Source organism: Toxoplasma gondii, chromosome XII, assembly GCF_000006565.2.
Source record: "Toxoplasma gondii ME49 chromosome XII, whole genome shotgun sequence".
Classification (NCBI taxonomy): domain Eukaryota; phylum Apicomplexa; class Conoidasida; order Eucoccidiorida; family Sarcocystidae; genus Toxoplasma; species Toxoplasma gondii.
Window position 1 is genome coordinate 5,132,192 of NC_031480.1, and position 25,231 is coordinate 5,157,422.

The following is a 25,231-nucleotide window of genomic DNA, read 5'->3' on the forward strand; positions in this document are numbered from 1 at the left end:
TTCAACGACGTCCTTATTCCGCTCGTTTCTTTGCGGTTTTGGAATCGCTGCGCAGCCTATATATGCTAAGCAGTTCGGCCGGCCCTTTGAGCAGTCTCTCAAACCAGTTTATTTCTGAGAGGTAACGGACAGCAAGCCAGTGCTTGCACAAACACTTCTGCGACCTCCAGATCCAGGGTTTTGTCCAGGAGGTGCGGACGAGGCGCGAAGAGCATGTTGACGCTCCTTCGACAATTGGTTTTGCGAGCCTCTCTGTCCGCAGCGGTACAGGGAGCTGGAAAAGGGTTTCACTCTGCATTCGTAGTGGTGCGGTCACGGGAAATGTCTGGGGGGAATACTCGAGTCTGTCGTCTGGTGCTGCACGAGGTCACGCGGCACGAGGAAGACTGCTGATTCTAGAGTTTGTCTCCCATCCTACGCCAATAAGGTTGTTCCACATCGGCTGTGCTCTAAAAGTAACACATGCATTTCTGTTACAACTCGTGTTTATCTTGCTGCTCACATACAAGCAGGGTTTCTCGAGGTGCGTGTTTCATTCTCTTTTCTTTTCGTAGAAACACGTCATCTGACTGTGTGTGTTGAAAGTGTACGGAGCGTCAATGGATGGAGCAAGCTTGTTTCCCCGCGCCGGTCCTCCGTTCACACTTGATCTTAGCTGGTACTCGAGCAGCCTGCCTCCGTTTTCACTGGGCAAAGAAGCGCATTCGTGGAGGTCGGTTCCGTCCGTTTTGCGCGCGTGATCACCCTCCTTGGCTTTCCCGAACTCCACCTTTGGACTTCTGTCACTGCCAAGCTGACAGCAGCTGCCTTCGTCTTTACCATTTGTTCCTCGTCTGTCTCGCTTCACGTTCCGTCTTTAGTTCGCGTCGTTTTCTCCCCGGTTCTTTTTCTGTGGGGGATTCCTGCGAATAGGGTGTCCCCGGCCGCCTCTGCTTCTGTGTGCCGTGGCCGCTGCTCCAGTTGGTACCTCGTCCTTTCGCCGCCTCCGAAGTTAGCGCAGTTTGACAGACAAGCTGTTTTGTGATGTTCTTGCCAAAACTGTTCGTTTCTTTTCTTCCCTTTGCGTCAAGTTCCGTCGCAGACCCGTTGCATGCTACTCGCGACGTGCCGGGTTTAATGCTCTGAACGCCGCTGTGCGATACGCAGTTTTTGCCGTGCTGACTTGTGTTCTTTCCGCTCCACACTATCATTCATTTTTTTCAAAAGTACCTTCCGAATTCCCACCGTTTAACCACAGCTACTTAAGTCCACAATCCCCCAGGAGCTGCCGAGTCCCGCGCCTTCAGTAACTCACACGATGTGCAGGCAGTCCACATAGCTTTCGGAAGCCTGGTGACGACTTTCTGTCTTTCTGTCCAAAAAACACGCATGCTTGATCTGTGCCCATATTTCCCCTCGTCTGGACAGCCGTTCATTCTTTTTTTGCCGCGGCTCGACCGCTTCCATGCTTCTGCTGCTGCACCGCTCACTGGAAAAGACTCGTTCGGGAGAGCCAGTGGTTGTGTCCCGACTTCCTGTTGCATGTTCAAAGGGTAAGCGTTCTAGAAACCTCCCCGTCGCCAGGATCCTTTTGTGTTGTTCTTGGTGTTTTCCGCGACTCCCCGTCCGTTGCAGTCATACTCGCGCTCATCCTCGCTCGCGATTTGCATGGTAAACTAAACAAACCACCTCGGCGGGGAACGACGGTTTCCCTGGCTCAGACCAAGGCAGGAGCCTGTTGAAGGAATTTGAGGGTAGAGAGAAGGATGAAAAGATTTGCGCCTGTGACCGCGTGAAGAATTTCTCAATCTCAAGATGGATGATTTTGAGTTACAACCCCTCGAGCCAGACGACGCCGAGGCCGACGCCTTCAACGACGACACTTTCGGCGACGTCGGAGGAGTCGTCGGTAAGCAGCAGTAGCTCTCAGCATAGCAGGGGACACTGGGCTTTCTCTGTTGTTTGCACAAAGGAAATGTCACTGCTGCCACTCGGGTTCGTTGCCCCCACTGGATGAGCACCGTTGGTTCGTCTACAGAAACAGCGGTCCTGTGACAAAACACGCCTTGCGTTCGTTCTGTACATACACCCCGTGTATGCAGGTGTCCGTGTCTACATTTGACGCGTTGGCACTTTTGCTTGGGGTGTCTTGTCAAGAGAAGCGTGCACGATTGCTACTATGTGCTTGTCAGGCTCCCTTCGTTCCCCATTTACCCTGGCGGCTTTTGGCTTCTGTCTAATTCTTGCGTTTCTGTCTCGCGCCCACTCGCCTCACCGTCTTGTTCGGGTTTTCGCCTAGTCTCGTGCTCGATCGAACGACAGTGTAAAATGTAGTGCATTATCCCTAAAGCAACGGAACCAGCTGTGGCACCCGAAATTGGAAATGACGCCGGTTGATACTCGCTGTCGCTCCGCTCAAAGCATTTTTCCCCAGATGCACCACCGCTGCTCGGCTGTGAATGTTCTTGCCCCCTTTTCGCAGGTGATGACTGGAAGCCTGACGCTCGGGCCGTAGGTGCGTTTGAGGCACTGCATGCAACCATCCGCGATCCCCGTCAGGCGGACAAGCGCCACGACGTGGCTTGGGAGTCTCAAGGTGACTTTCCCGCGCATGCATCCGCGCCACATGTAGATGCGTCCCGCGCGTTTCCTTCTCAAGCTTTCCGTTCCCTCGAGAAGGCAGGGGCTCCGGACGACGGTGGATTCTGCGGGGGGCCGCTACCCGCCTTCTTCACCGAAGGCGGCTCAGGCCCCCCACCCGGAAACCTCCACCCCCGCGGGTTCTCTCCCAGAGCTCGAGAGTTCCAGGGAATCGAACAGGAGGTTAGAGAAGAAAACCACCGGGCCCTACACCACCAAGGGCCGAATCCGCTGGGGAACCCTCTCGGCGGAAGTGTCTCTGCTGCCCTCAGGGGGGACCTCGCGCACGGCCTGCCGCGGCCGGTCCAGCCCCTGCAGGCGAGCGAATTGGAAAAGCAGCTGCTGCTTCAGCACCACCGTAGCGCAGGAGGGTTCGCGTCCGCGCCCCACGCGCAGACGGCTCGGCGGTCGACGGCCACGGAGCACCTCGACAAGCTGATTCACCTCAAGAGACAGCAGGCGCATGCGCAAGTGGGGCCTGGGGGCCGGGACCGCGCCGACGTCTACCCCGCGGGCGCGCCCTTCGCTTACGGGCCCCAAGCGGACCTAGCACCAGCGCCGTTCGGACGGGGCGACGAGGGCCGAGAAGGCCCGGCTGCAGGTCTTGCGGGCGGGCCGAGCCAAAGGCACGTGGATCCAAAGGCGCAGTTCCTGTCTTCGAAAGGGCTGTTCCCCCCGGGAAACCCCCTAGCTTCTGGGCCTATACCTTCCGTCCACAGAGAAGACGGCGCTGGAAAGGCCCTCGGCCTGGGCGTGAACGATCCGCGCGCGTTCGCCTGCCTCGCGCAGCCCCCGAGCGAAGAGGACGAGCGCATGGTTCAAGATCTGTTGAAGGATGCGAACGTGACTGCCGCCGCCCTCGCGGCTCTCTCTGCGGCAGAAGCTGCTGTAGCCGCAGCGCGCGCGCAGGGTGGCTCTTCAGGGGCTACACGCGCGTTCGCCCATGGCTCCGTCGACCTCTCGCACGATGGCGTTGCGCTCGCGGGTTTCTCTGCAGGGGGACCGCTTCCAGACTTCGAGAAGGCCCGCGGGATACTCGAGGCGGAGCGCGAGCCGCAGTCCCTCCACCGCCCGCTGCCACAGTTTGGAGGCAGGTCCGCGCCGACGCGGCCGCCTCTCGTGGTGCCGGCTGACGCAGACGTTCTCGAAGTGATGAATGTGAAGCCGAGGAAGGGCCCAGGTGTCTCGCCTGCGAAGGAAGCTGCGTCCCGCCGTGAAGAGCCGAGCGACCTTCGCCCGCGGTTGCCCTTCTTCGATGAAAGCGGAACCGTCGCTTCGTCGACCCTCACGCAGGGCGAGGGGGTGCCGGCGCATCCGGTGGAGCGCATGCGTTTGGAGGAACGGGAAGCAAGAGAACTCGAGGGTTTGGACTCGGGTGGCGAGCGGCGCGGAGACCCGCGAGATCGCGGGCCTTTGGGGCCTCTAGACTCGCAGGCTGGCCCCGGCAGGCGCCAGGCGCGGGTCTCGGGCAGCGGGGGCACCTTGGCAGTCCCTTCTTTGAGGCCGTCTTTCGGGCGGGCCTCGGGGTTCGGCCGCACGCTGTACCCGCAGGGTAGCCAGGGCCGTTCGCTGTCGCCACTGCCGGCCTCGGCGTCGCGGGGCGTCTCTGGGGGCGTCGACCGCGAAAAGGGTCGGCGCCGTGGCGAGGCGACTCCCGCACCGGAGCCCCAGGACGACATCGTCTCTGTGTTGCGTTCATGTTCGCTGTTCCCGCTGACTAAGGCCCACAGGGATGCGGTGGTGCAGCAGCGACTTCCAGAGCTGCCGCCCTTTCGAGTCCCTGCCGCCGGATCCGCTGTCTCCGCGACTCCGGAGAGTGGCGCTTCGGCGCGCCCAGGTCCCAGCGGGCCCCGGAGCGGCCACGAGTGTCTGATGACAGCGTTCGACCTCGACCACATCTTGCGTATGCACCTCGCTCAAATGGCCAAACTTCCGCAGCTGCAGCGCTGCTCGGGCCGCTGGAACTTCCGCTTCCTCATGCGGCACCACGGGGCCCTGGGCTCAGCACCTCACGCGGGCGCGGATGGCGTGCCTAGCCAGAGGGGCGGGTCTCTGGCGGAGCGGGACTCCGGAGCCGGCGCGACGATGCCGGAGCCGCCGTCTTCAGCGCTGGGCCTTGAAAAGGAGATCAGTCGCGTGTTCAGGAGACAGCAGCAGGAGTTCGAACTCCTTCAGCAGCACCGCGCAGCGTGGGGCGGCGGTGCGAGTAGGCGGGACGCCGAAGGGCAGGAAGGCGACGAGTGGTGCCCGCCCGCGGCGCTCCCGCCCCAGTTTGGCCACGCGCAGGACTTTGGGATCGGAGTCACGGTGTCGAGCTGTCGCATGCATCCGCTGCTGCTCGGGAGTCTGAGTTTCGCGGGCGCGACTGAGCTCCTCCAGCTCTACCTCGCGCCGTGTCTCCTGAGCGTCGGGGGGCCCACGGCGGCGCAGGGCGAGGGCCGGCGCCGCGTGGACGAGAAGGAGACCCTTGCTTTCGCGGCGTTAGAAGACGCAACTCGCGATGGCGAAGAAGACCCGGACCGCGAGCTCTCGCACGCCGAGAAGGAGCAGCGGCGCCTCCAGAAAAAGTTCGGAAAGCAAACGTACTCGACAGTCAGACAGCCTCGAAACTGCATCCACCTCGCACCCACCGGCGGGCAGCACTCGCTCGCGCAAATTCTTCAGTCTCCTTCTCTCTGTGCGGTCCGCGACGAAAGCCCCGCGCGCGAGGATGGAGAGAGAACCGGCACGGACCAGGAAGTCGAGGGTGACAGCGCCCGAGAGGCGTCGGCCAAGCTCGTGCGAGCGGTAAGGTCCCGAGGCACCGGAACGTCAGGAACTGAGAAAAGCAAACGCTTGTATCTGTTTTACGCAATCCATGGGGGGACTAGTGGTCTACAGCAGTCACAAAGAGTCGGTTGTGTGTATCTCGTGACTGGAGTCGTAGTCACTCTCTAGGTACTCGACCCATGTGTAATTGTCTGTATGTCGTTGAGAATTGAATTTAACACTTTCATGTGTCTTGAGGAATCCACTGTGTAGTGGTGTGCAGCAATCTCAGAGAAGTTGGTTCTCGATATTCGGGTCGAATTTCTTGCGGTACACGCAGTCCACGAAGGACGAAAGGCATTTAGATGTTCCTTGCGGGTCGCGAGGGGGGATACCAACTCAGAAAAGTGGGCAGGAAGCGAAGGCGTTGGCTCTGGAGACCGAAGCTTCGTAGAAGCAATGCGCCTTCACATGGGGGAGAATTTTCGTTGGAAATACATCCGTTGTCGGGGAACGAATTTGCTTGCAAATATATATATATATATATATATATATATATGTATATAGGTAGATTTGGGTGTCCGTGCGTTTAACTGAAAGTGTCGCGGGAGCTCTTTTCGCCCGTGTCGAGACGACGGTCTTTGCATTGCGTGTGCATCGTCGAGGGGGTTTCGCTAATGTTATGTGGAAATCGCATGCGTTTTTTCTGCTTCGTTCTGCGTTGTCAGCTGGTTTTTGGCTCGGTGGCTCCTCAGAGGGACAGCGTTCCAGAGAAGCGAAGCGCACCTGCGACCGAAGAAGGCGAGATCCTCTCTGCTTTTGCAGACGGCGTGCTGGCACGGCGAGTCGTTGAGGACGCGTTCGATCTGTTGCTCGAGGCGGCGTCTCTTCACAGTGAAATTCTGGTGAGGAACCGAAAAGGGGGACGAAGGGCTCGCACGAAAAAGAAGCGCTTAAAGCAGCGTCTCCGCCTGTGATTCCCCTGACTTCTTTGAGTAAAGAACTCGGTGAAAACTCATACATTTGTTAGGTGCGAGCTTCTCGGGTCAAGGGTGGAACTAAAAGAGGTTGACGTCACATGATGCTAAAGATAAAGGTCGCTTTTTTGATGTTGCAATATGAACAGAACTGTCTTTTCTGGCAGTCGTCCCTTCTCTCCGAGGTGCTCCGTTTCATCTCATGGTCGAATTCCAACCTTGAAGGTGATGTGCATCCACTGCAGACGACTGTGCTGCAACTGGGCGGTGTAACTGTGGGAGCAGACCTGTTCGACTTTGTGTTTTTTTCAAGGAGTGCCCGGCAAGCCATGTGGCTGCGCGCTCGCGTCTCCAAGACCAGCAGCAGCACCTGATGCTGCAGTTGTTCGAGCTGGTGACTCTGCGCCACAACTTGGCTGCGGCGGAGAACAGCCCGCCGACTTCGGCTGTCGCGACACTGTACTTTCTCCCCTTTCTTCTCGACGCCCATGTGCCTGCCTCGACCGTGGACGTGGCGGCCTACCACCGGCGCTATGTGCAGCTGCAGCAGCTGCAGCTTGCCGAAAGCAGACAGCCGGAACTGCGTGCGCAGCTGGAGGAGGCGCGAGAGCTGTTGGCTGAGGAAGTCGAGAAAGGGCGCCAGGCCTCGCGCTGGATGCTCTCGGGTCTCTACGAACTACCCAAGGGCCGGCAGCTCCTCGCGCGCGCCCTGCGGCTGTTTTCAGATGTGCCTGCGGCTGCGCTTCTGCAAATTCTCCTCGCGTCTCCGACCGTCCTCCCTTCTCTCTGTTCCGCTGTCGACCACGTGCTTCTCTTCGAGCGGAACGGAAGAAGGAAAGAAGGGAGAAGCGCCGACGGGAGACCCGCTGGCCAGAACTCGATTGCGAACGTGCGGGCGAGCTCTGGGAGCGATGGACGTACACCTGACTGGGTGGAGGACGCTAAGGGCGAGGAAAAGGGAGACCTGGAGGCGGAGAACGGTTTTCCGTCCTCTGTTTTGCTTAACGAGTTGCTACTGCTGCAGAAGGACGAAACGCAGCGGAGCACAGAACCTGCGGATCAGTACCAACTCATCCCCGTCCTCCTCAAGAAAAGCCAGGAATCCGGCATGGACGACGACAGCGCAAGCCCCGCGTGCGCCTTGTACATACATCTCATTTCGCGGCTCCTCCACGTGGCGAACCAAAACGGGCATTCACAAGCGGCAGCCATCAGCGCCGCGTTCCTCGTCGGAGTTTACGAGCAAATCGCGTGGGGCTGGAACAAGGAACAAGCTGCCGAGCTTCTTCAGTACAGGGTGAGTCTCGATTGTCTTTGTGATTTTCGCTTCGCTTTCAAGTTCTAACCGTCTAGTATTGTTCGTTCTTCAGCCTCTCAGTGTCGGTTTTCTTGTCTTTCTTGAGTCAGATTACCCACAGCGTACACCCGTTCTACCGTATGCCAGTCGTGCTTCTTTCTTCGTCTCAGAGTGGCTGCTGCCTTCTCGCCCTTCTACTTGCGCTGCTTCCGCCGCCTTCGTCGTTGACGCCGTATCAGGAGTAAGGCCCTTTCGCCAAACGCGAAAAAAACAGTTCTGTCTGAAGAAAAGGTTCTTTCCGCCACCTCGTTCTGCGTCGTCTTTCTCCACATATCTGCATCGGCTCGCCTCTCGATCTATCCTGTCCTGTTGGTATCTAAATGGAACTGGCCCGTGCAACTCCGGCCTTGCTTTCCCCGAACTGTCACTGCTCTCGTCCGTCGAATCTACTGGGTACGAGGTCTATCATGATGTATAAACATATATATATATATATATATATCAGAAAGCATTTATTCATAGGTATATTCATGTGTGCATATATATATATATATATGCATATACATATATGTGTATAAGCGTTGCCTACACGTGTTCACAGATGCGTGTATATTTGCTCATATGGTGTAAAATGTTGATCTGTTTTTAGGCGAACGGCAGTGGTGCCGTTTCTCACTCTGGCTGTCTCCGCGCTCGTGTTGGCTGTTCGTGAGACAGCAGAAGAAGAAAAGTCAGGAGGAAACAACGGAACAACGGAAGTCCTGCTTCCTCTCATTCAAGCAGTCGTTCAACAGGCCCGCGCTGATGAATCCAGAGCGAAAGCAATCACTGTGGCGGCCATGTAAGGCGAGTGGCTGGTAATTCGAAGAAATCCTTCCTCGCAATTGTTTTCCGTTGATTAAACAACTTTTTCTAGGGTGCTCCCGTATCGTTACAGATACATCATAGATACACGCACACGATATATATATATATATATATGTACATATCAGAACTGGTATAGAGTGAACAGATCTTCACACTTGTGTGTGTTATGGGCGTGTGGAAGTATGTGGTGTTTGTCTTTTGTTGCTCGATGCGTCTGTCCGTTCTTTTTACATTCTTCTTTTGGATGTATTTCTTGATTTGTTTCGTCAGGAACCTCCTGGGAGTGGCGGGTGCGCAGGCGATGCTGTCGTCTTTCCTTGCCGGAGCAGGTCCCTAAGTTTTTTCGTGTCTCGGTTTTCGGAACATCACGGCTGCCTCTGTGACTTTCGCCGAAGTTGCCTCCAGCACCCGTTTTTTCTTTCTTTATCGTTCGTTTTTCCGCTTTGTCCCGCCCTGCTCTTTGTCTCTGCGATGAGCGTTTGCTTTTTCCGTGGCGCGCTCGACCTCGTGAGCCCAGAACGGCTTTCTGGAGAAGCACGACGGGCGGAAGCATGGCGCTCAGGTGGTCTCCGTCTTCAGTCCTTGCTCTACGTGTTCTGTTAGCCTCCGGCGCTGCTGGGAGAGCCTAGACGAAAGAGTCTTGAGGACGAACAGTCGGGGAGCACGCACTGTGGTGTGGCTCTACATAGCGTTTCTAGCCTCGTGCATGCGTATGCGGGGGTGTGGAGATAGGACTGTCTCCAGAAACAAGGGGCGTCTCTTCGGCGCCTGTTTCTCGCTCAGCCGTAATCAAACTTTGAGGCGTCGTTCTTTGTTGTCTCTCCTGTCTGGTGAATGTAATCGGATTTTTTCGTGTTTTCTGCACTTACCGCCTCGCCACCTGAGGAAAGAGCTGCGTCTGTTTTGTGTCGTCTTCTTTGCTGTTCCTCGTTCGTCTCTCAAGTGGAGAAAGAAACAGTTAAAATGATGTATTTCAGAAGCCTACGACACCAAGATTATCCTTTGCATGGGAGAGAAGAATTGAGGTAAAGCAGTGGTTTCTCTCGCTCTCCACACGTACACTATCCACTCTGCTGTTATTGCCTCTCTTGTCTCGATGCACCTCACGCCACGTGATCTCGATGGGGATACCTATATATATATATATATATATATATATATATATATATATATATATATATATATAACGGGACAAGCGACCGAACCTGTTACAGAAAAGTATACCCAGGACAAGTGTATCTTCGCGGCTAGAAATCAGACAAGCGAATTCGCGTGTGCCCCCCTACTGAGTTCGTGCGGGCCCTCGCTTCTCTGGCTGTCCTATCTCGTGCGGAGACGAAGGGTATAGGGAGACGCAGAGCCGACTGCAAACAACTGCCATGTTTTTTTGGATTGTTTTTGCAAGCCTAACTCAATCTTTTTCGATAACAAAGGAGCAGACGACCGCTGTATCATCTTGATATAGAATGTACGCATGTGGTGAAAGAGCGGACAACCGAAAAAGGCCGAAGTGTGCTGCAGAGAGGGGAAATGTGACAACGACGCAGGCTACAAAATAGAGCAGCAGAAAGTGGTTGGATACAAGACGTTTCGCACAAGTATTACGTACAATAGTAAGTGCATGTACAGGTGCTGTGTTCCAGGTACATGTTGGGAATTCAAACGAGTGTGACGAAGCATTCTGTCAAAATTGGCTTTGCCTGAGTAGATCGTCAAGCTATGACGTGGGATTTGAGAATTCTTTACAGCTCGCTCTGTCCTCCTAGAAAGAAAGGGAACACGACCGAGGTACAAATTTCACTGTAAGCGGCGAGATCCCCACAAGCAGTCTCAGCGAACTCAGCAGAACACATGAACACAAAATACTAAGACAGTTCATGTGGAACCGCTTTTGAGACTGTCTTTTGAAACATGTCACGGTGGATTGTGGTTTGAGTATATTTCGCCAACATGGAGGTGCTGATACAGTCGACAGACGATTCAAAGTATGCGGTTTCTCCACCACAAAGTTCACAATTAGGCAGATGCGTCGCATCCCTGCGAAAACGCGAAGTCAGGCGGCTGGACGTTCGGTTATAACCTGAGGGGGGATTCACTCGAAATACCCTGTGCTGAAGGCGGCTCCAACTTGCTGCGTTTCCTTTCCTGTAGATATGCAACCAAACAACCTCCGCTCGATGACGCCTTGCACTTTTACATTGCAATCTCCAATTCCTCTTTCTGGCCATAAAGAAAAGGAAAAGAGGGTGTTTTTCATTTGTCATGCTTACTTTAGTCCTGTTCATTGACAATTATGCTTAAACTGCTGAGTCACTAGACATGAGTCGGCGAAGAACTTCGTTTCCTGTTCCACTTCCCCGTGGAAAACACAGTCGACGAAGTCCGTCTCTGGTATTGGGTCAAAAAGGAACTTTCCCGTTTTCAACCCTAACAACTGCGCACGTAGATGCAGTTGGTTTCTTCCCCCCGTTTGCGTTCAGCATCGGAATTACCAGTCACCTCAGTAATCACTAACAAAAAGAGTAAGAGTCGTATGTTCATCTCTTCTCGACGCGCCTCGCGACGATGTTTAGCACAATAAAAACGGTTCCGAGCAGAGTCAGAGCATGCTTTGTCTTCGACGGTGTCCGTCGGAATTGAGACGGAAGTTATTCCGTCACACACAAACATTATACAATTGCGTCGGTGTCCCCGTGGTACCACCTATACATTCTCGTGTGTGCTGGGAAATCCGGGGATTTTCTGTGTCCAACGTAGTAACGGGGCGTTTCCTCTTCGTAACACACAATAATGGACAAATTCCCATGCAGATCCTCTCTCTGCTTCTTTGTCACTTGATCGTATCACGAAATGCGGTCTGGATCAATGAGGACCCACTTCTTCTTTGCCCCATTTCCCCGCCAAATTTCAGCACCATACCCGTTGTTTATTACCTCACATACACATAGAAGGACGGGTGCACATCCGGGTCGCGGACGGGTTCCAGGGCGAACGTCGTCGCGTAAATCGACGTTACCCCGTCGATCTCATTGCTCTCTGCGTCGCTGCGTCTCTGTGGACTGTGTGCATGACGGCTCGAAACGGTCCTTGTCGGATAGAACACATCAAAAATTTTTTCTGTTTCATCTGTCACGTGCGTCCTTTTGGTGGAAGCGACGCGTCGTCGCGGCCCTGTTGGGGGTAGTCAATATTTCAGTAAGCGTTTCTAGCGACACCCGCTACACAGAACACTCGGTTGAAGCACTGTGATGCTGGCGTTTCTGTCCGCTGTCTTTCTGCAGAATGGCGCTTTCTTCTTTGAACAATATCAGGCCTTTTAGCGGGTTGCTGGGTTGCGGCCTGCTGTTTGGCGCCCTTGTGGTCGTGGTGGCATGTGTTTTCAGCGTTCCTGTGGAAGCAGGCGTTCTTCGTAAGGTAGCAGGTGCAGGAAGTCTCCAGGCGTCTATTGGAGAGCACGATTTTTTTAACGATTACGATCAGGACGAGGAATACAGGAAGCGCCAGCAAGAACTGCAGAATCAGAGTCCAGAAGAAGTCGAGGAAGCGAAACGCAAATACCACGAAGAGCTGAGACGGAAAGCAGAAGAAGATGCAGAGACGAAACGTAAGCAAGAAGCAGTCATTCAAGAACTGAAAGAGGTGGCAAAGAAAAGAGGACTTCGTGAAGCCGCTGAGCGTGAGGAGAAGCGCATTGATGAGCAGCAGGCTAATTACGAGCAACGACAACAAGAACTGAGAGACATGGATTCAGCAATGGAGGAGAGGCTTATGCAGCAGAGAAAAAAAGACCAGGAAGAGAGAGAACTTGCAAGAAAAAACAGCGATAAGGTCATGGAGGAGCTCAAAGAGAAACTCGCAAGACGCAGGAAATCAATGTAGAAGAAAGGCAAGTTCTGACTAGTGTATGAAGTGTAGCAGCGGTCCGTTATTACCGTGTATACAGGGAGATCGTCGTTCAGTTTGAAGTGTTTATTCCGTGTTGAAAGAAGCGTTTGTGTAATGCAGATGATCCTGAGATGATAGTGCGGGAAATCGAATGACTCATTGAGTTCCAGTGCACATAACCGGCTTTTATTGAAACGTGATAATTCCTTTATACTTGCTTCCTCCGGCCGATGGTACACAGAGGTCGACAGGGCGTGAAATGCAGAGACCGGGAAAACACTGCGACAGGACGCTTCATGACTGGGTTCCTTTCATCACCATGTGACGTATATTTCTCACCCCTCACTCAAAGAGTTATGGAGCCAGTCTGATTGACGCAGCCATAACGTGTATCACCAGTAGCTACCCATCGCATTAGCTTGCAACACAGAAACAAAAGCACGATCTCGCAAAGCACGTTTTTTTATCAGCCTTTTTTCAGGGAACACCAGACTTCGACTCCGTAGAAAAATCCATCACCTGTGTCTGTGGGACTAGATAGGAACTGATCTTCACGTAAAGAACGGTCACTCTTTCTACCACGAGTTCTCAAGACCCGGGATTAGCACATGTTGATGGCCTGTCTACAAAGGCAGCGTTTCCAGAAGAAATTCCCAGGGCTTTTCCGTTTCCGTAGGGTCTGCATCGTCGGGAATTTGGAAAAGCATACGAACGGCTTCGGCTGCAAAAGATCAGCTCAAACAACATCGATCTCCGTTGCATTCTTTCTGTTCCCATCGGGGGTAAAACCGGCATGCGACAACTTTGAAGACATGTCGACGTTGTGTGGTGTCTTTCTGCATTGATGCCACTGACATTTCTGCGTTTGCACCTTTAGCTGCTCGTTAATTGTTTCCACGACACCCATGCAAGACGCGGTTACAGCGTTCGGGTCAATCTGTTTTTGCAGATCAACATCTTTTTGCACTATCTCCACACTCCGGCGGGTACGCTCGAGCTCCGCTTCCAGATCTGCGAGACGCTGATGAACGCTGTTCTCACGAAGGCGGTTCATAGCCTCGTTTTTCTTATTGGTCGCAGCCTCAGTCGCAGCTCGGACTTCCTCGAGGTTTCCCCGAAGATGCTGTATGGCAGCGGTTTCAGAAAGAGAACCTAGACAGGCCGAATACAATGTGTGTCGATGCAAAAGCGGCACATAACAAGTGACGCAAGTGTGGAAGTGTTTGTCGCTTGCTACAAGTTTCATCAACGGGGACACTTTCGTTATTGCCATCACACTAGGAAAAATACACCGTCGAGTGATTGCTACGTTGTTCATTGCCTGGTGTTCATTTCAGAAGCTGAAACCTCGCAATTATGGGGTAGGGTAATCACACGAACCTTTTCAGCGTGAGTAAGCTGGTTTTGTTCCTCTTCGGTCAAGCGACGAAGATCGTCTGCCTTATCCAACTTCTCCGCGATCTCCCCCCTCATGTCCTCCAGATGCTTGCAGACCACGCGAAGCTCTTCTGCAATGCGGAATACCCCGTGTACAAGTTTTCGGAATCCTGACACAGCTACCTTTCCAAGGTCTGCGTTCTCCAGCGAGAATACGCCCCTTTTCCGGCTTCTTTCACTTTGTCCCCGCCAACGTTCTAAGCATCTTTTTATTTCACACACCTCTAGGTGTCTGATATGTATGCCAAACCAAGAGACCACTACCGTCCGTGGATTTTTTACTTTCGTCGCTGGGGTTCCTAACTGCCTCCTCATCGAGGGCCTACCCAAAAAACGTCTGGAAGATTTCATGTGCTGCAGCATCGCGGAAGCTGCTCATTCCCTGAGGCACACGTTGTATTAAGTTTACCTGGTAAGGAGCAGAGGAGCCGGCACACTAGGATCCGGTAAGCAAAGAAAATAAAGATCCAAACCAGTAGTCCACCTGTAGTATGCACTCCCCATAAAAGCCTTTATTTCTGAGGGTGTAGCCCAGACCTCACCTTTGCTGATTGCTTCCATATTTTCCTCTCTGTAGAGTTCTTTCTGTTTCTCCTCCAGTTGACTTTTCGCCTCCAGAAGATCCTGTTCAGCCTTCTGCAGAGCCGTTTTCGTCTCATTCAACGCACGTGCCAATGTCTCAGCTTGCTCAGGCATGGGAACCGCTCGTAGCTGCTCCTCAAGCAGACTATTAAGCTTTTCAGCCTCTGAAAGTTCTGCTTCCCCGGCAGCTTGAGTTGCCGACCGCTTCTCCCTCCCTTCGCCTTTGCTGTAGCGTTCGATGAACGCTGAAAGTTCTGCATCTTTTTCCGCCAGCAAGCGCAGCTTCTACAAGAATATAAAAAGGAAATTGCGTGTGAACAGAACAGGTGATGGAACTCGCGCAGAGGGGGGTTGTGGTCGTCCAGCACAAGCGGACGCCGAGTGACATGGCATTCGAAAGAAGACAAGAACGTCTCTACTCAGACGTACTTTTTTTTTTGATCATTGGAAAATGTGTGAAGGGTAAGTGGCAGGTACTGCCGCAGAAATGAAAGGCAACAAATTACTATTCGGCGATTAGACTCATCAGTCGCGTTCTGACTTCAGTGTTAACGGATTTCTCCATCTGTTGTTTTCGCTGCACTCTGTCTGTGGGTAGAAGATTAATTTCTTGAACTAGAGCAGAACTGATTAAATCAGCATATCACCCTGTCACTTTCGACAGGAGAGGTTCGTGAGAGCCCAGTGCCTAAAGAATGTGCTGAGGTGAGGAGGCGCAGTCTATAGGTACGCCGCTCCTTGCGTCCTTCCTCCCGCGGTAAATCCCTTTCATATTCTTACCTGCTGCTCTTGCTCGTCTTCTTCTGGCAGCCTCCTCGAGAGGGCCACTCTGATCTCTGCCTCTCTCTCCGTTTGGCTTCTGGTTAGGTCCACTGATCTCTTTTGCTTCTTCTGCAAGTCAGAGATTTCTCCTGTCAATTTCTCAATCTCTTGAAGGATCGCTGCACGGTTCTCAGCGAGTGTCCGTCTCTGGCGCACCCGCCTACTGTGCAAATTTCCTTCCTGGCATCTACGGAGTGTGTCGTGCGTCTCACGCAGTTGAAGCAGCCGAGTCCGAGCCGGATCGCTCTGAACTTTCTCCTCTGCGGCGGACAATTCTTCGCTTAGAGACTCTACTATTTGCCGGGTTCGCTTCATTTCTGGTTTTGGTGAGATACAGGGAAAACCCACAGGCAACAACAGAAGAATGATCGAAGTTTGGAGTGACGAGGAGGAGGCCTGACGTACGCTACGAAAGCAGAAGCTGAGGGTGGGGAGACAACGCAGCAGAGAACGCGGTAACATTAGGAAGAACTGAGAAACTAGGGCATTCTATGACGTTTCAGGCATTCCAGAAAATGCAATAGCGGAACTTGTGAGTGATACTGTGATATCTGGTTACCAGCGCAACGACAAACACTGTGGTACGGTGAATCACCTGTTGCCGCGCCTTGTGACCACACTCCGCGGAATGTAGTGGCAAACAAATGCATGTATTGGCAAACAAATGCACCCGTCATCAACATATAAAAATAAACAGCAACTTAAAGCGCGGGATCCATACCCGCAGAGTTAGTGGAATAACTTAAACGCAAGTAGAAGAGATGAGAAACTTCTAAAACTCAACATTTAAACCGTAAGACAGAGACCCCTGAGGCATACCCGCTTGGTGGTGTTCGAGTTTCTGCTGGAGATCTTCGTAGGTGCGTCTTGTCTCAGGAGAGAGGCGAAGAAGTTTCTCCTCGCATGCGTCTGTTAAAACGTTCAACTCAGCGTTGAGTGAGGACAGTCGCGCTGCTCGAGTCCAGTTGGAGACGAACAGTTCGTCCAGAAGCGCGCGCTGCACCGAGTTTTCAAGGAAGCAGATTCGCACGGGACACGGAACGGGGTAAACTTGAAACACACAAAACGTGCACCACTGCCGGTATCGTCACCGCTGTTGTCGAGGCCGCATAGTTACAGAAAACAAGAGCAAGGCGTTGACATGCAGGCATGATTGTGAAGGTGACCCTGCCGTACGCTTACCTTCGTCTCATTTTTCTCTTTCACCTCCCTTGCTGTGGCGGCAACGACCTCTGGGCGAAGGTTTTCCCTTCCGAGGGTTACTGCTGAGTTGATGACTGCAATCTTTTCTTGCAGTTCTTCGATTTCCTTCTCTAGCTCCCTCTTCCTCCTCCTCATCATTGGCAGCTGCTCCGCTTCACGACTCAGCACCTCGATCTGAGCCTGGAACTTCCCAATCTCGCGTCGCAGATCTCGGTGCTTCTCCTTCAACAGAATGAAGAAGTAGGTCGGATCCGCTACCTGCCGGAGCGACACCGCTCGACTGCTTCCCGAAACAAGTAACCCTCTAGGCTCTAAGATCTCAGGACAGGCAAAGCCTCCCCGATGGCCAGTGACAGGTCGCTCGGAGGATGTGCAGGCGAAAAACGGCGCTGGGGGGAAGTTGAAAAACAAGGGAAGAAAAAGCAAATGCACAAAATCACGAGGGAGCAAACACAAGGTAAGAGTTGTGTCCGCTCACCCCTCCTGTTGAGTCGTGCGACAAGACCGTGCGATGCCAACGGTGACTATTGTCGTTTTTACGCTGCCTCTCAGTCTATGCCGCCTCGTTAATCCCCTTCTGCAGTTCCCTTTAACCTCCTATCTTGCCGCGTCGATGTCAGGTTTTCTTTTCGCTCAAGTCGCCTCTCTCTCCTGTCAGTTCATCTATGTGCCGTTCTGAAAAGTTTCTAGGTAAGTGCGTTATTCATCTGGCCCGCTCGTCCTTACGGTTTTCTTTCCCCACAGACCCTATTCCGGCCATCGCCACTCGCAGGGCGTTGTTCGGCAACGCCGACCGAGCAACCGATAAAGCTCCGCTTGTTGCAGGGCATCCTCTTATTTTAGCGTCTGCACTGGAATGTTCCTGTGGAACAGCAGAACTCTGCGTGAACGGTTGGCACTGGGAAGGCGGCAGAATAGCGCTGACCGCTCGAGACGGACAGAGAAAGGAAGGGCTGGCCGAGGTACTCGGCCGCCTCGCTCCTGGCGTATTCTGAAAGAGATTACTTTTCTCACTTAGCGTGCTCCGACTGGCAGAGGAGCGAAGCCTGGAATAACAAAGGTCAGAAGACGGTAGCATTTTTTGAGAGAGGCCGTGACCCAGGAACTCGGCACGCCAATGAGGCGACTAAGTTAGCTGAGAAGACGAGCGAAACGGTTCCTCGTGCTCTAGTACGCTGCGCTCGAGAGTACTCTCTGACGACCGCTCGTGCAAACGCTACATTACAAGAAGAGAACGCGATTTTCGTTGTTTTCTGTTCCCCGTGACTTTCTGCCGGACTTGTCGCTATTAAACTGCTGCAGCTGTTACAACCGAGAGAATAAACCCGAGAGTTCACATCGTCTTCGTCTCATTTCAGAACTCCCTTGCACCCAGTTGATGAGTGAGTGGGATGCTGTGGCTGTACTGTAGCGATTGCCGAACTGAGACAAACAACGAAAAGGAGGTTCTCAGCACCACGCTTGTTCGAGATGAGCAACCTGCGGGCATGTTCTGCTGTGATGAAATGACCAACTTAATTGTAATCCGGAACAGCGCGGCTAATAGTCACCTATGGCGTGTGATTCTAGTTCCAGTCCTATGTTGTCGAAGGAAGTCTGTCTTCAAATGCAGCCAGTAAGCGTGTGGGTCCCGGAACGCGTGCAACCGTCTTTTCATCGGTACGGGTGTGTATACGTGGACGTTGGAAGGGACTTGTGTCTCGATCGTGTCCTTCGTCAAACAGACTTGTACCCCGCGAGGCCGGCAAAAAGATATATGGTAGAGCGTGACAGATGTGGTTGTACTGCGAACTGAAGAACATCCCGGCGGTGCGGAGATCATAAAAGATAACAGTCCAGCCGGCATGTCGACGCTGATGGTTCGTGTTTGCCGCAGCGTCGATTTGACGGTGCGTCCCTGTCTATCACTGGTGCCCTCGCACTAGTGATTGAAACCAGGCTATGTCAGGAAAAAGCAAAAATCATTTTCGTCGTCCTCCACAGTGCAATAATCAATCCCGACGAGGTTACGAGCTGCCTTTTGGCTACCGAGTTTCTCTCACCATTGTAGTTGGTGTGCGCTGATGCAAAACGAGGTGCATGAATTGCACAGCCGACGCACTCAGCAGCGAACGTAGGTATCACAAGAAGACAGATACATGATCGTTCTTTCGCTTTTCCCAAGTACACGAAGGCACCACTCGGTTTTTTCTCAATGAGGGACCCGCAGGGACATCGGGCGGCCTGTCGGTCGGAAGATCTTTTCCATCTCATCTGGAAGCAGCATTATGATGAGAGAAGACAGTAAGTCTGATTGGGTTCCGTAAGCAGCCATCATGATGGCACGTAATGTGCTCTGTGACTAGTAGAATACAGCGAAAGGCGAAGGCCCCACACTGTGTGTATCTGGTTGACCGAGAATACGGATCTCTCCGCTGCACTAGAATCTCTGTCGTGGTCCATTCTGGTTTCGTCGATTCGGCTTTGGCGCAGACTTTGGGGGCAGAAGTGTTTCAAGACTGGCTGCGTCACGAGGCTGCCCGACAGTCAAGAAAAATCATGTCTTGAGTGAATAGCAGTTAGAAAATCCCTTAGCAAGGTTCCGCGAGCAACGAATTGCATCTCAGATACGCACGAAGAAAGAAAATGCTTCAGGTGTCGCCTATGGTGTGTCTCAGCTTATGATTTCTCCCTCGTGATCATGCATATCTTTCACCACCAAGTCCTCTTCACAGTTCGATAAATCTGCTTCTTCGAGCGTATCTTTGTCAGACACGATCCTTATCATTAGTACGACCTGCTCGAATCCACCAAAGCCTACCATTCTGACTTGGCTGCTTTACACGTGCTCGTGCCCTTGAACAACGTAGGGCTTCGCCGACCAGTGAGGCGGAAAGTCCCCGTGGCCATCTGAAAATTCGTCAGTTGTTGAGTCGGTGACGGTGACAGAAGACTGGAGCTCTAAGCGGCGCTGGTGCCGGCCTTCGATAACCACTTTCATAACCAACAAAAGTGCATTTCTGATGCTGTGAGTTTGTGCGGCTGACATCTCCCCCATAGTGTTTGCTATGTCGTCCACTGATGACAGTTTCGGTTTGGAACGAGGAATGAAATCTGATCCGCGCTTTTATCTTGGCGCAGTCGAACATCACTCAGTGAAACGCGTGCAGCAGTCAGGGAATAGCTAGTAGACTATTTCTCTAAGGCTGCGGTGGTGAATATCGGTCGGCAAGGAGTCTTCTTCTCGTTTCTTGCCTGCTGTAAAGCCACAGTTACGAATGAAGGTAAGCAAAATCGTAGGGTTTAGAGCCTGCGGGTTGCTTTCCAACACAGCTCAAGGGATTTTCTGTCAAACAGAAACACGGACACAGTACTACGCTGTGGTTCGCGCGTGCTTTATCACTTCTTGTTTTGGAGGCGTCCACGATCTGAGGCTCAACAACTTCCCATTTCTGAACGGGAACCTGTTCCTCCCGAAGGTCGCGAAACGCACAAGTCTCCGTCTTAAGCCCCCTTGAATGCCTTGCCGGTGTTGCCTGGGGGCTCATCTTTGCAACAAGTCTCAAGGGGGGTGCTTCGGGAGCGAATTCCGTGACTAGACTTGTCTCTCAAACAGAGGAAAGCAGGCTTTCCTCCAACTCTAAAGGAATGAAGGAAAATTTCGCTCGGTTTTCTCTTGCTGCGGCGCCTGTCGTTCGCCTCGACGGGAGACGCGCGCATGCGCTGAGTCGCGTGCATGCAAAAACGCGGAAACCCCGGTCAAGCTGTTAAAGAGTATCGCGTTTTCCGGCCGTCAATCGGTGCGTCGTCCGTCGGAGATCTTTTCCTGTTCACGTTGACTTTGCTGGTGTGACGGAATTCAGCAAGGACCTGATCAGCTCGTTCCCTGCTTCGTTTTCTGGGCAGCTGAATTGAGCGTGCCCGTCGCCGTGCAGTTTGTGCTGTGTCCCACGCCAGGACTCGCCCGCATTCTTCCTGCCACTATCGATCCGCGAGAAAGCCTTCAAACTGCCGTTCGCTTTCTCTGCATTCCCTGTTTGAGTCTGGGATCCGCCGCAGCCTCTTCCCGACTGAAGGCGGCGCTCCCGTTCCACTCTGCCTGCGGTGCCGCGGATTTGTTCTGAAGACAAAACCCTCGCGCTTCCAGCTGCTCTCGAGAGCTACAATGGTGAAGAGTCAGAAATCCGCTGTTGATACGTCTGCCCTCCAGCACGAGGGAGGCGCGAAAGTCGAGCTGCGCCCCCGAAACCCAGGAGAAGCGCTCAAAGTTGCCAAGACGGTTCTGCGCCGCCGAGAACAGAACCTCGAGGAAAAAGCCGAGCGCGCAAAGAAGATCCGCAGGCTGAAACGGGTAAGGAGGAACCGCGTCGAGATCGAAAGTCCCCTTCAATACGCGTTCGAGTTTCGAGTTTGCAGGTGACAAACTGCGTATATTTCATGATGCGCGCATGCAGACGGCGCTTCGCATACCAAGTGTGCAGCTCGTAGAGGTCGACCCTTCGGGCAGAAGTATAGGTTCACCTCCGTCTACCAGCCGATGTGAAGTCCTAGGCACCCAATGCGACCTCCTCGATCTTACTGCCATCGAGGGAATTCGGTCGATTGCCGGAATCAAAATGACTCTGTAAATCTGGCCTTCCCGTGGTTCCTTTTGGGCATGAGGCGCCGAGACGAAGGTGAAGACGAGTCCACGAAAGTCTGTGAACTTGTGACGATGGAAAGAGACTGCGTGAACAGTCTGTCTGCTCTGGCACGCACTCCTGTCGGCTCTCTCCGGTGCACCTCAGGAGAGAACTCGGGGCTTTCTTTTGAAGAGGCGCCCAGTTTGCAGAGGGTTCATAAGACCCTTCATTTCGAGCGCGCTCTTCCAAGGTGTTTGTCTTTGGCTTGTTTGGTCAGTCACCAAAAATCCACTTTTTTCATTCAGGTGTCTCTCCTTTTCCTTGTTTCCAGAGGGAAGATCGCGACTGCCATAAGCAGGTCATCAAGTCGGCACAGCACTTCGTGAAGCGCGCTCGTCTCCGCTCTGTCGACAACAAGAGGTACTGTCTGGGTTTCCGAAAATTCCATTGTATAGAAAAGGTCTTCCTTTGCGAAACTCCCATTTTTAACGGTGTTCCTTCTTCCATTGGGGGGTGGCAACGCGTGAGAGAGTCACTGAGTTCTCTTTTGCGGAATCTGTCGCTCTCATCCATGATCCCTCTATCTCTCTCTGTGCATCTCGACCACCGCCAGTGTGCAGCTTTACACTTGGACATGCGCACATGCGGATCGCAGCGCTAGGTCGCCGACTGGTTTTTTGTTCTCTGCTTTTTAAACCACTCGGGAGGGAAGGACAACTCGCTGTCTGTGTCGTCAAGAGAGTCTGTGTCGACGGCTGGTCTCTGAGAAGAGAGCTTGAACAAGAGGCCGACTAGCACAAAGAGACAAATGGAAACCATCGCGGGGGAGAAAGGAGAGGGGAGAGAGGAGGAAGAAAATGGGAAGCAAAGGGCAAAGAGCGAGAGCAGGTGATTCGAGGCTCGCAAGATGAATGCACGAAAAAAGACCTGCATACGCGGGTCCGCAATCCAGGCGGGCGGGGCAGGCATCCAGCGAAGAGCATCCCGATCGAAAGACAGACAGATGAGGATCCAGATGGTTTATGTTTCTCAGGACAGGACAGGCTCTTCTTTCTGCCTCGTCAGCGATGCTTTCGCGTGCACTCACACGGAGCAACGCTGTTTGTCTTGAGTCGCTGAAAGGAGCGCTGGGTGCTTTTTCTTTTTCTGCAGAGTTGTCTTTGCAAAGAAAACCCCTGCGAGGAAGCCGAGAGAGCAAGCACGTCGCCCCCTCATTCTGGTCGTGAGAAACGGAAGAGAGGGAGGCAGCCCTGAGGTCCAAGCAGGTCTCAAGGTACACGCAACAAGGCTCACAGAATGGTTCTTAAGGCTCCATACTCGCATGTTCTGATCCGCAGGCCTATACATATATATATATATATATAAATTCATTTACATGTGTATTTGTGTACCTGCACGTTTGTCTGGAGGTATTAGTAGGTGTGGTGTGAATGTTCGGTTTATGCTGCGAGGGAATGCTTCGACTGCATGTGCCTATACAGTGCGTGGGACTATGTAAAACGGGAACGTTTAAACTCTACACGGTTCAAGCTCGAACTGAACAGCATGATGGAAGATGCAGGCACTGCACATGCGCAGGTTCATTCTCTCACAGTCTGAGTGTGCGAACATACGTATCTTTCTCCATCTATACGTCTATCATTATATATATATATATATACGCATATAAATACATACTATATGAAAGGGTTGTATCCTGTGGGTATACTGTCCAGGATTGGGGGATGTCCGGGCGTCTGTGGCTTGCTTAGATTCAAGCTTCTCTTGGTTTTTTCCTTTGTGTTTTTCCTACAGAGACTCGGCCTTCGAAAACCTTTTTGGGGCACTGTTTTGCGTAACGACGAGGCGACGTCGCAGCAGATGCGGCTGCTGGATCCCTTCGTTTTTTACGGCTACCCCACTATTCAGACGCTTCGCAAGTTGTTTCTCACGAGGTAGGAACCTATCCGTTTCCGTTCAGTAAAAGGAAAAGCCCAGTGCCAGATGCCGTGAAGTCTAGAGTAAGTGTTCCCTACAAGCGAGCATCTGCTGGCGCTTCTCTGTCCGGGCTAGCTGCCTGCTCTTTCTCAGCTGGTGTCAGCATAGGCAATCGGCCGTTCGTGTCTCTCGCATACACGCGTTCTCTGTCTATTGCATGCGCGCCAGGAGGGCGGCTCGGTCTGTGTTTTTTGCAGAGGGTGTCTGCGAATCAACGACAAGGAGACTACATCGTTGACAGACAACGCGAAGGTCGAAGAACATCTGGGAGCCTATGGCATGCTCTGTGTCGAGGACGTGGTGCAGGAGCTCTGGACTGCAGGGAGACACTTCGATGACATCAAGCAACATTTGTGGTGAGGAAACAGTGGACCTCTTATACTTGGCTAGTTTCTGAGGTTCGAGTTGCGAATCGAAATTGTAAAGCGGAGATGCATGGTGGCATCGGTGGTGCTGGGCGGGAGGCTTCGGGTCAGTTCCAATCCGGCAACGCTTGTGAGGCGGATGGCTACGGGGTGCTCAGGACGCCTATGAAACTTTTTGCACTCGGTCTTGTACCTTGTACCGGAGAACTCCTTTGTCCGAGACCGCTAAAAGGAGCGTAGAGCGGACAGAAAGACGCTGGATGAGCAGCGAGAGAAGAGATGATAACCAAAGACCGTTGCCGGAATGTCCGATTTTGCATGCGAGGGCGAAACAGACATCAAATTTGCCCTGAGGTGGGGAAAACAAGAAAGGGCGGCGACTGTAGGTCTTTACCAGTTTTTTCTCGGGCAATTAATGTGACAGGAAATTTCGTTTGTGTGCTACACCGTGCTCGCAGCGCCTTCCAGCTGTCAAATCTGAAGAAAGTCGAAGGGTAAGAAAGCAGGCAAAGTGTCCGTCAAGAGTTTGCCAACAGCGCGACGCAGGCGCGCGAGCGTCAGAAACTTCGTTTCCCTAGATGCCAGCTTCAGATATTTTGTCAAGAGGAGCTTCTCTCTTTTCCAGAGTTTCGACTTTCCTTGAGACCCTCTCCCTGCTCCGACATTTGCACAACGTGTTCGAGGAGAAACGATTCGTTCTCTTTGTTTACTGGCACATGTTGCGTGTGACCTTTCCACTTTCAAAGGTCTCTGCCTTTGTCTTGAAGTGCGAAACATGCTTCTGAACGACGATTCCCACAAGTCAAACAAAGGCCGCAAATGTGTTTTGGAGGACGTCTCCTGCCGGCTGGTGTGACAACTTTCGTATTTTTCGCTGGTGTCTCTGCTCAGACTGTACGCGCGGCGAAACGAATTCGGGAACATGCGCGAGGCGATCAACAAGAAGATCTGGAAGATTGCATAGAGCGTTCCTCTTCACCGACAAAGCAGGGACTGCGGAAGGACCCCCCTCGCGAAAAAATCTCTCGGCATTGCTGGCTACCCAACACACAACTTCGGTCTCGTTCCCTATGTCTCACTCAGGACCTTCCAGTCTGAAAACGCGCTTCTGCGTGTCTTTCGCTCCTGCTGCGCATCTGTTTTTTGAACCAGCCACACTCCTTTCTGTCGGTGCCGCCCTCTCGCTCCTGTGTTAAGGGGGCTGATGACCTCAAATCAACCGCCGCTGTGTGCCCCAGAGTTGATTTCTCTTTTCCGGACTCGATGTCTGGTCCTTCTGTGTCCTGGCGATGCGTTTCTACTGGATGGGATGATGCGTTCGCTGAAGTGTCGGACTTCTTAGTGAGACGGAATTCACTGCTCAACTGCGAATGGGGTGCGAGCGCTCTCCGCTGTCAGGTTCTGTAATTTCTCTTTTCAAGGACTCTGTTCGGTGCGCCGCGCGCACACTTGCGCAACGCATTGTTGACCAGAAAGAGTGTTTCGCTTGCCGTTCCACGGCAAACAACTGTTTTTGCCCCCGTTTTTGCGGCACTGTCAAAAACGACTTGGCTCCGATACGGACCTGGTCTTCTCGGCCCTCAGTGCTTCAGTGTCTCGAAAGCCGCAGAGGGTACATCCACCTCCTTCCAGTGTTCTTGGAACCACCTCTCACTCAAAAACTGCTGCACGTTTAGAACTTGTCAAACCCTCGCGTGGAGTCGGGTTGTACGCGACGACATTCCTCAAGCGTGTAGAGCAACACGCGGTGCGTAGAAATTCTTAGAGAGAGTGGACTCGATTGGTAACTGGGAAGTGGAACGGAATTCCGAATTCGTGGCTTTGAGGTTCAATCAAACCTTTTTGCGTACG

General features: G+C 53.0%; 4 protein-coding genes across 4 annotated transcripts; 3 read left to right on the plus strand and 1 right to left on the minus strand.

Moving 5' to 3' along the window:
* Positions 1–830: 830 nt before the first annotated feature.
* TGME49_250700 (hypothetical protein) lies at positions 831–9,634 on the plus strand. The gene is made up of 7 exons (XM_002367311.2): positions 831–1,888; positions 2,462–5,406; positions 6,096–6,272; positions 6,658–7,641; positions 7,812–7,882; positions 8,291–8,482; positions 8,779–9,634. The coding sequence occupies exons 1-7, from the start codon at positions 1,795–1,797 to the stop codon at positions 8,843–8,845; spliced, it is 4,530 nt and encodes a 1,509-aa protein (XP_002367352.1). The 5' UTR covers positions 831–1,794; the 3' UTR covers positions 8,846–9,634.
* A 601-nt stretch (positions 9,635–10,235) lies between these two features.
* On the plus strand, positions 10,236–12,722 carry MIC10 (microneme protein MIC10). The gene has a single exon (XM_002367312.2). It carries the CDS (start codon positions 11,791–11,793, stop codon positions 12,385–12,387), a length of 597 nt encoding a protein of 198 aa, XP_002367353.1. The 5' UTR covers positions 10,236–11,790; the 3' UTR covers positions 12,388–12,722.
* A 407-nt stretch (positions 12,723–13,129) lies between these two features.
* Positions 13,130–17,290, minus strand: TGME49_250720 (hypothetical protein; the record flags this gene model as incomplete). Its single annotated transcript, XM_002367313.1, has 7 exons — positions 17,164–17,290; positions 16,417–16,826; positions 16,054–16,231; positions 15,193–15,551; positions 14,373–14,697; positions 13,774–13,901; positions 13,130–13,516 (listed from the first exon to the last, which is right to left on the minus strand). Exons 1-7 carry the CDS (start codon positions 17,195–17,197, stop codon positions 13,130–13,132), a joined length of 1,821 nt encoding a protein of 606 aa, XP_002367354.1. The 5' UTR covers positions 17,198–17,290.
* Positions 16,082–25,003, plus strand: TGME49_250730 (60S ribosomal protein L7-B, putative). Its single transcript, XM_018780935.1, has 9 exons — positions 16,082–16,279; positions 16,531–16,894; positions 17,182–20,767; positions 21,370–21,458; positions 22,191–22,311; positions 22,833–22,972; positions 23,213–23,371; positions 23,839–23,874; positions 24,272–25,003. The coding sequence occupies exons 3-9, from the start codon at positions 20,582–20,584 to the stop codon at positions 24,342–24,344; spliced, it is 804 nt and encodes a 267-aa protein (XP_018635073.1). The 5' UTR covers positions 16,082–16,279; positions 16,531–16,894; positions 17,182–20,581; the 3' UTR covers positions 24,345–25,003.
* The last annotated feature ends 228 nt before the right edge of the window (positions 25,004–25,231 follow it).

What these genes read in the sequence shown, in the direction of transcription:
- TGME49_250700 (XM_002367311.2), top strand. Translation starts at nt 1,795, where the DNA reads ATGGATGATTTTGAGTTACAACCCCTCGAGCCAGACGACGCCGAGGCC. An exon ending in TCGTTGACGCCGTATCAGGA is followed by an intron (nt 7,883 to 8,290) that starts GTAAGGCCCTTT and finishes ATCTGTTTTTAG; the next exon opens with GCGAACGGCAGTGGTGCCGT. An exon ending in GCAATCACTGTGGCGGCCAT is followed by an intron (nt 8,483 to 8,778) that starts GTAAGGCGAGTG and finishes TTGTTTCGTCAG; the next exon opens with GAACCTCCTGGGAGTGGCGG.
- TGME49_250730 (XM_018780935.1), top strand. Translation starts at nt 20,582, where the DNA reads ATGGTGAAGAGTCAGAAATCCGCTGTTGATACGTCTGCCCTCCAGCAC. An exon ending in CGCTCTGTCGACAACAAGAG is followed by an intron (nt 21,459 to 22,190) that starts GTACTGTCTGGG and finishes CTTTTTCTGCAG; the next exon opens with AGTTGTCTTTGCAAAGAAAA. An exon ending in GACATCAAGCAACATTTGTG is followed by an intron (nt 23,372 to 23,838) that starts GTGAGGAAACAG and finishes CCGTGCTCGCAG; the next exon opens with CGCCTTCCAGCTGTCAAATC.
- MIC10 (XM_002367312.2), top strand. Translation starts at nt 11,791, where the DNA reads ATGGCGCTTTCTTCTTTGAACAATATCAGGCCTTTTAGCGGGTTGCTG.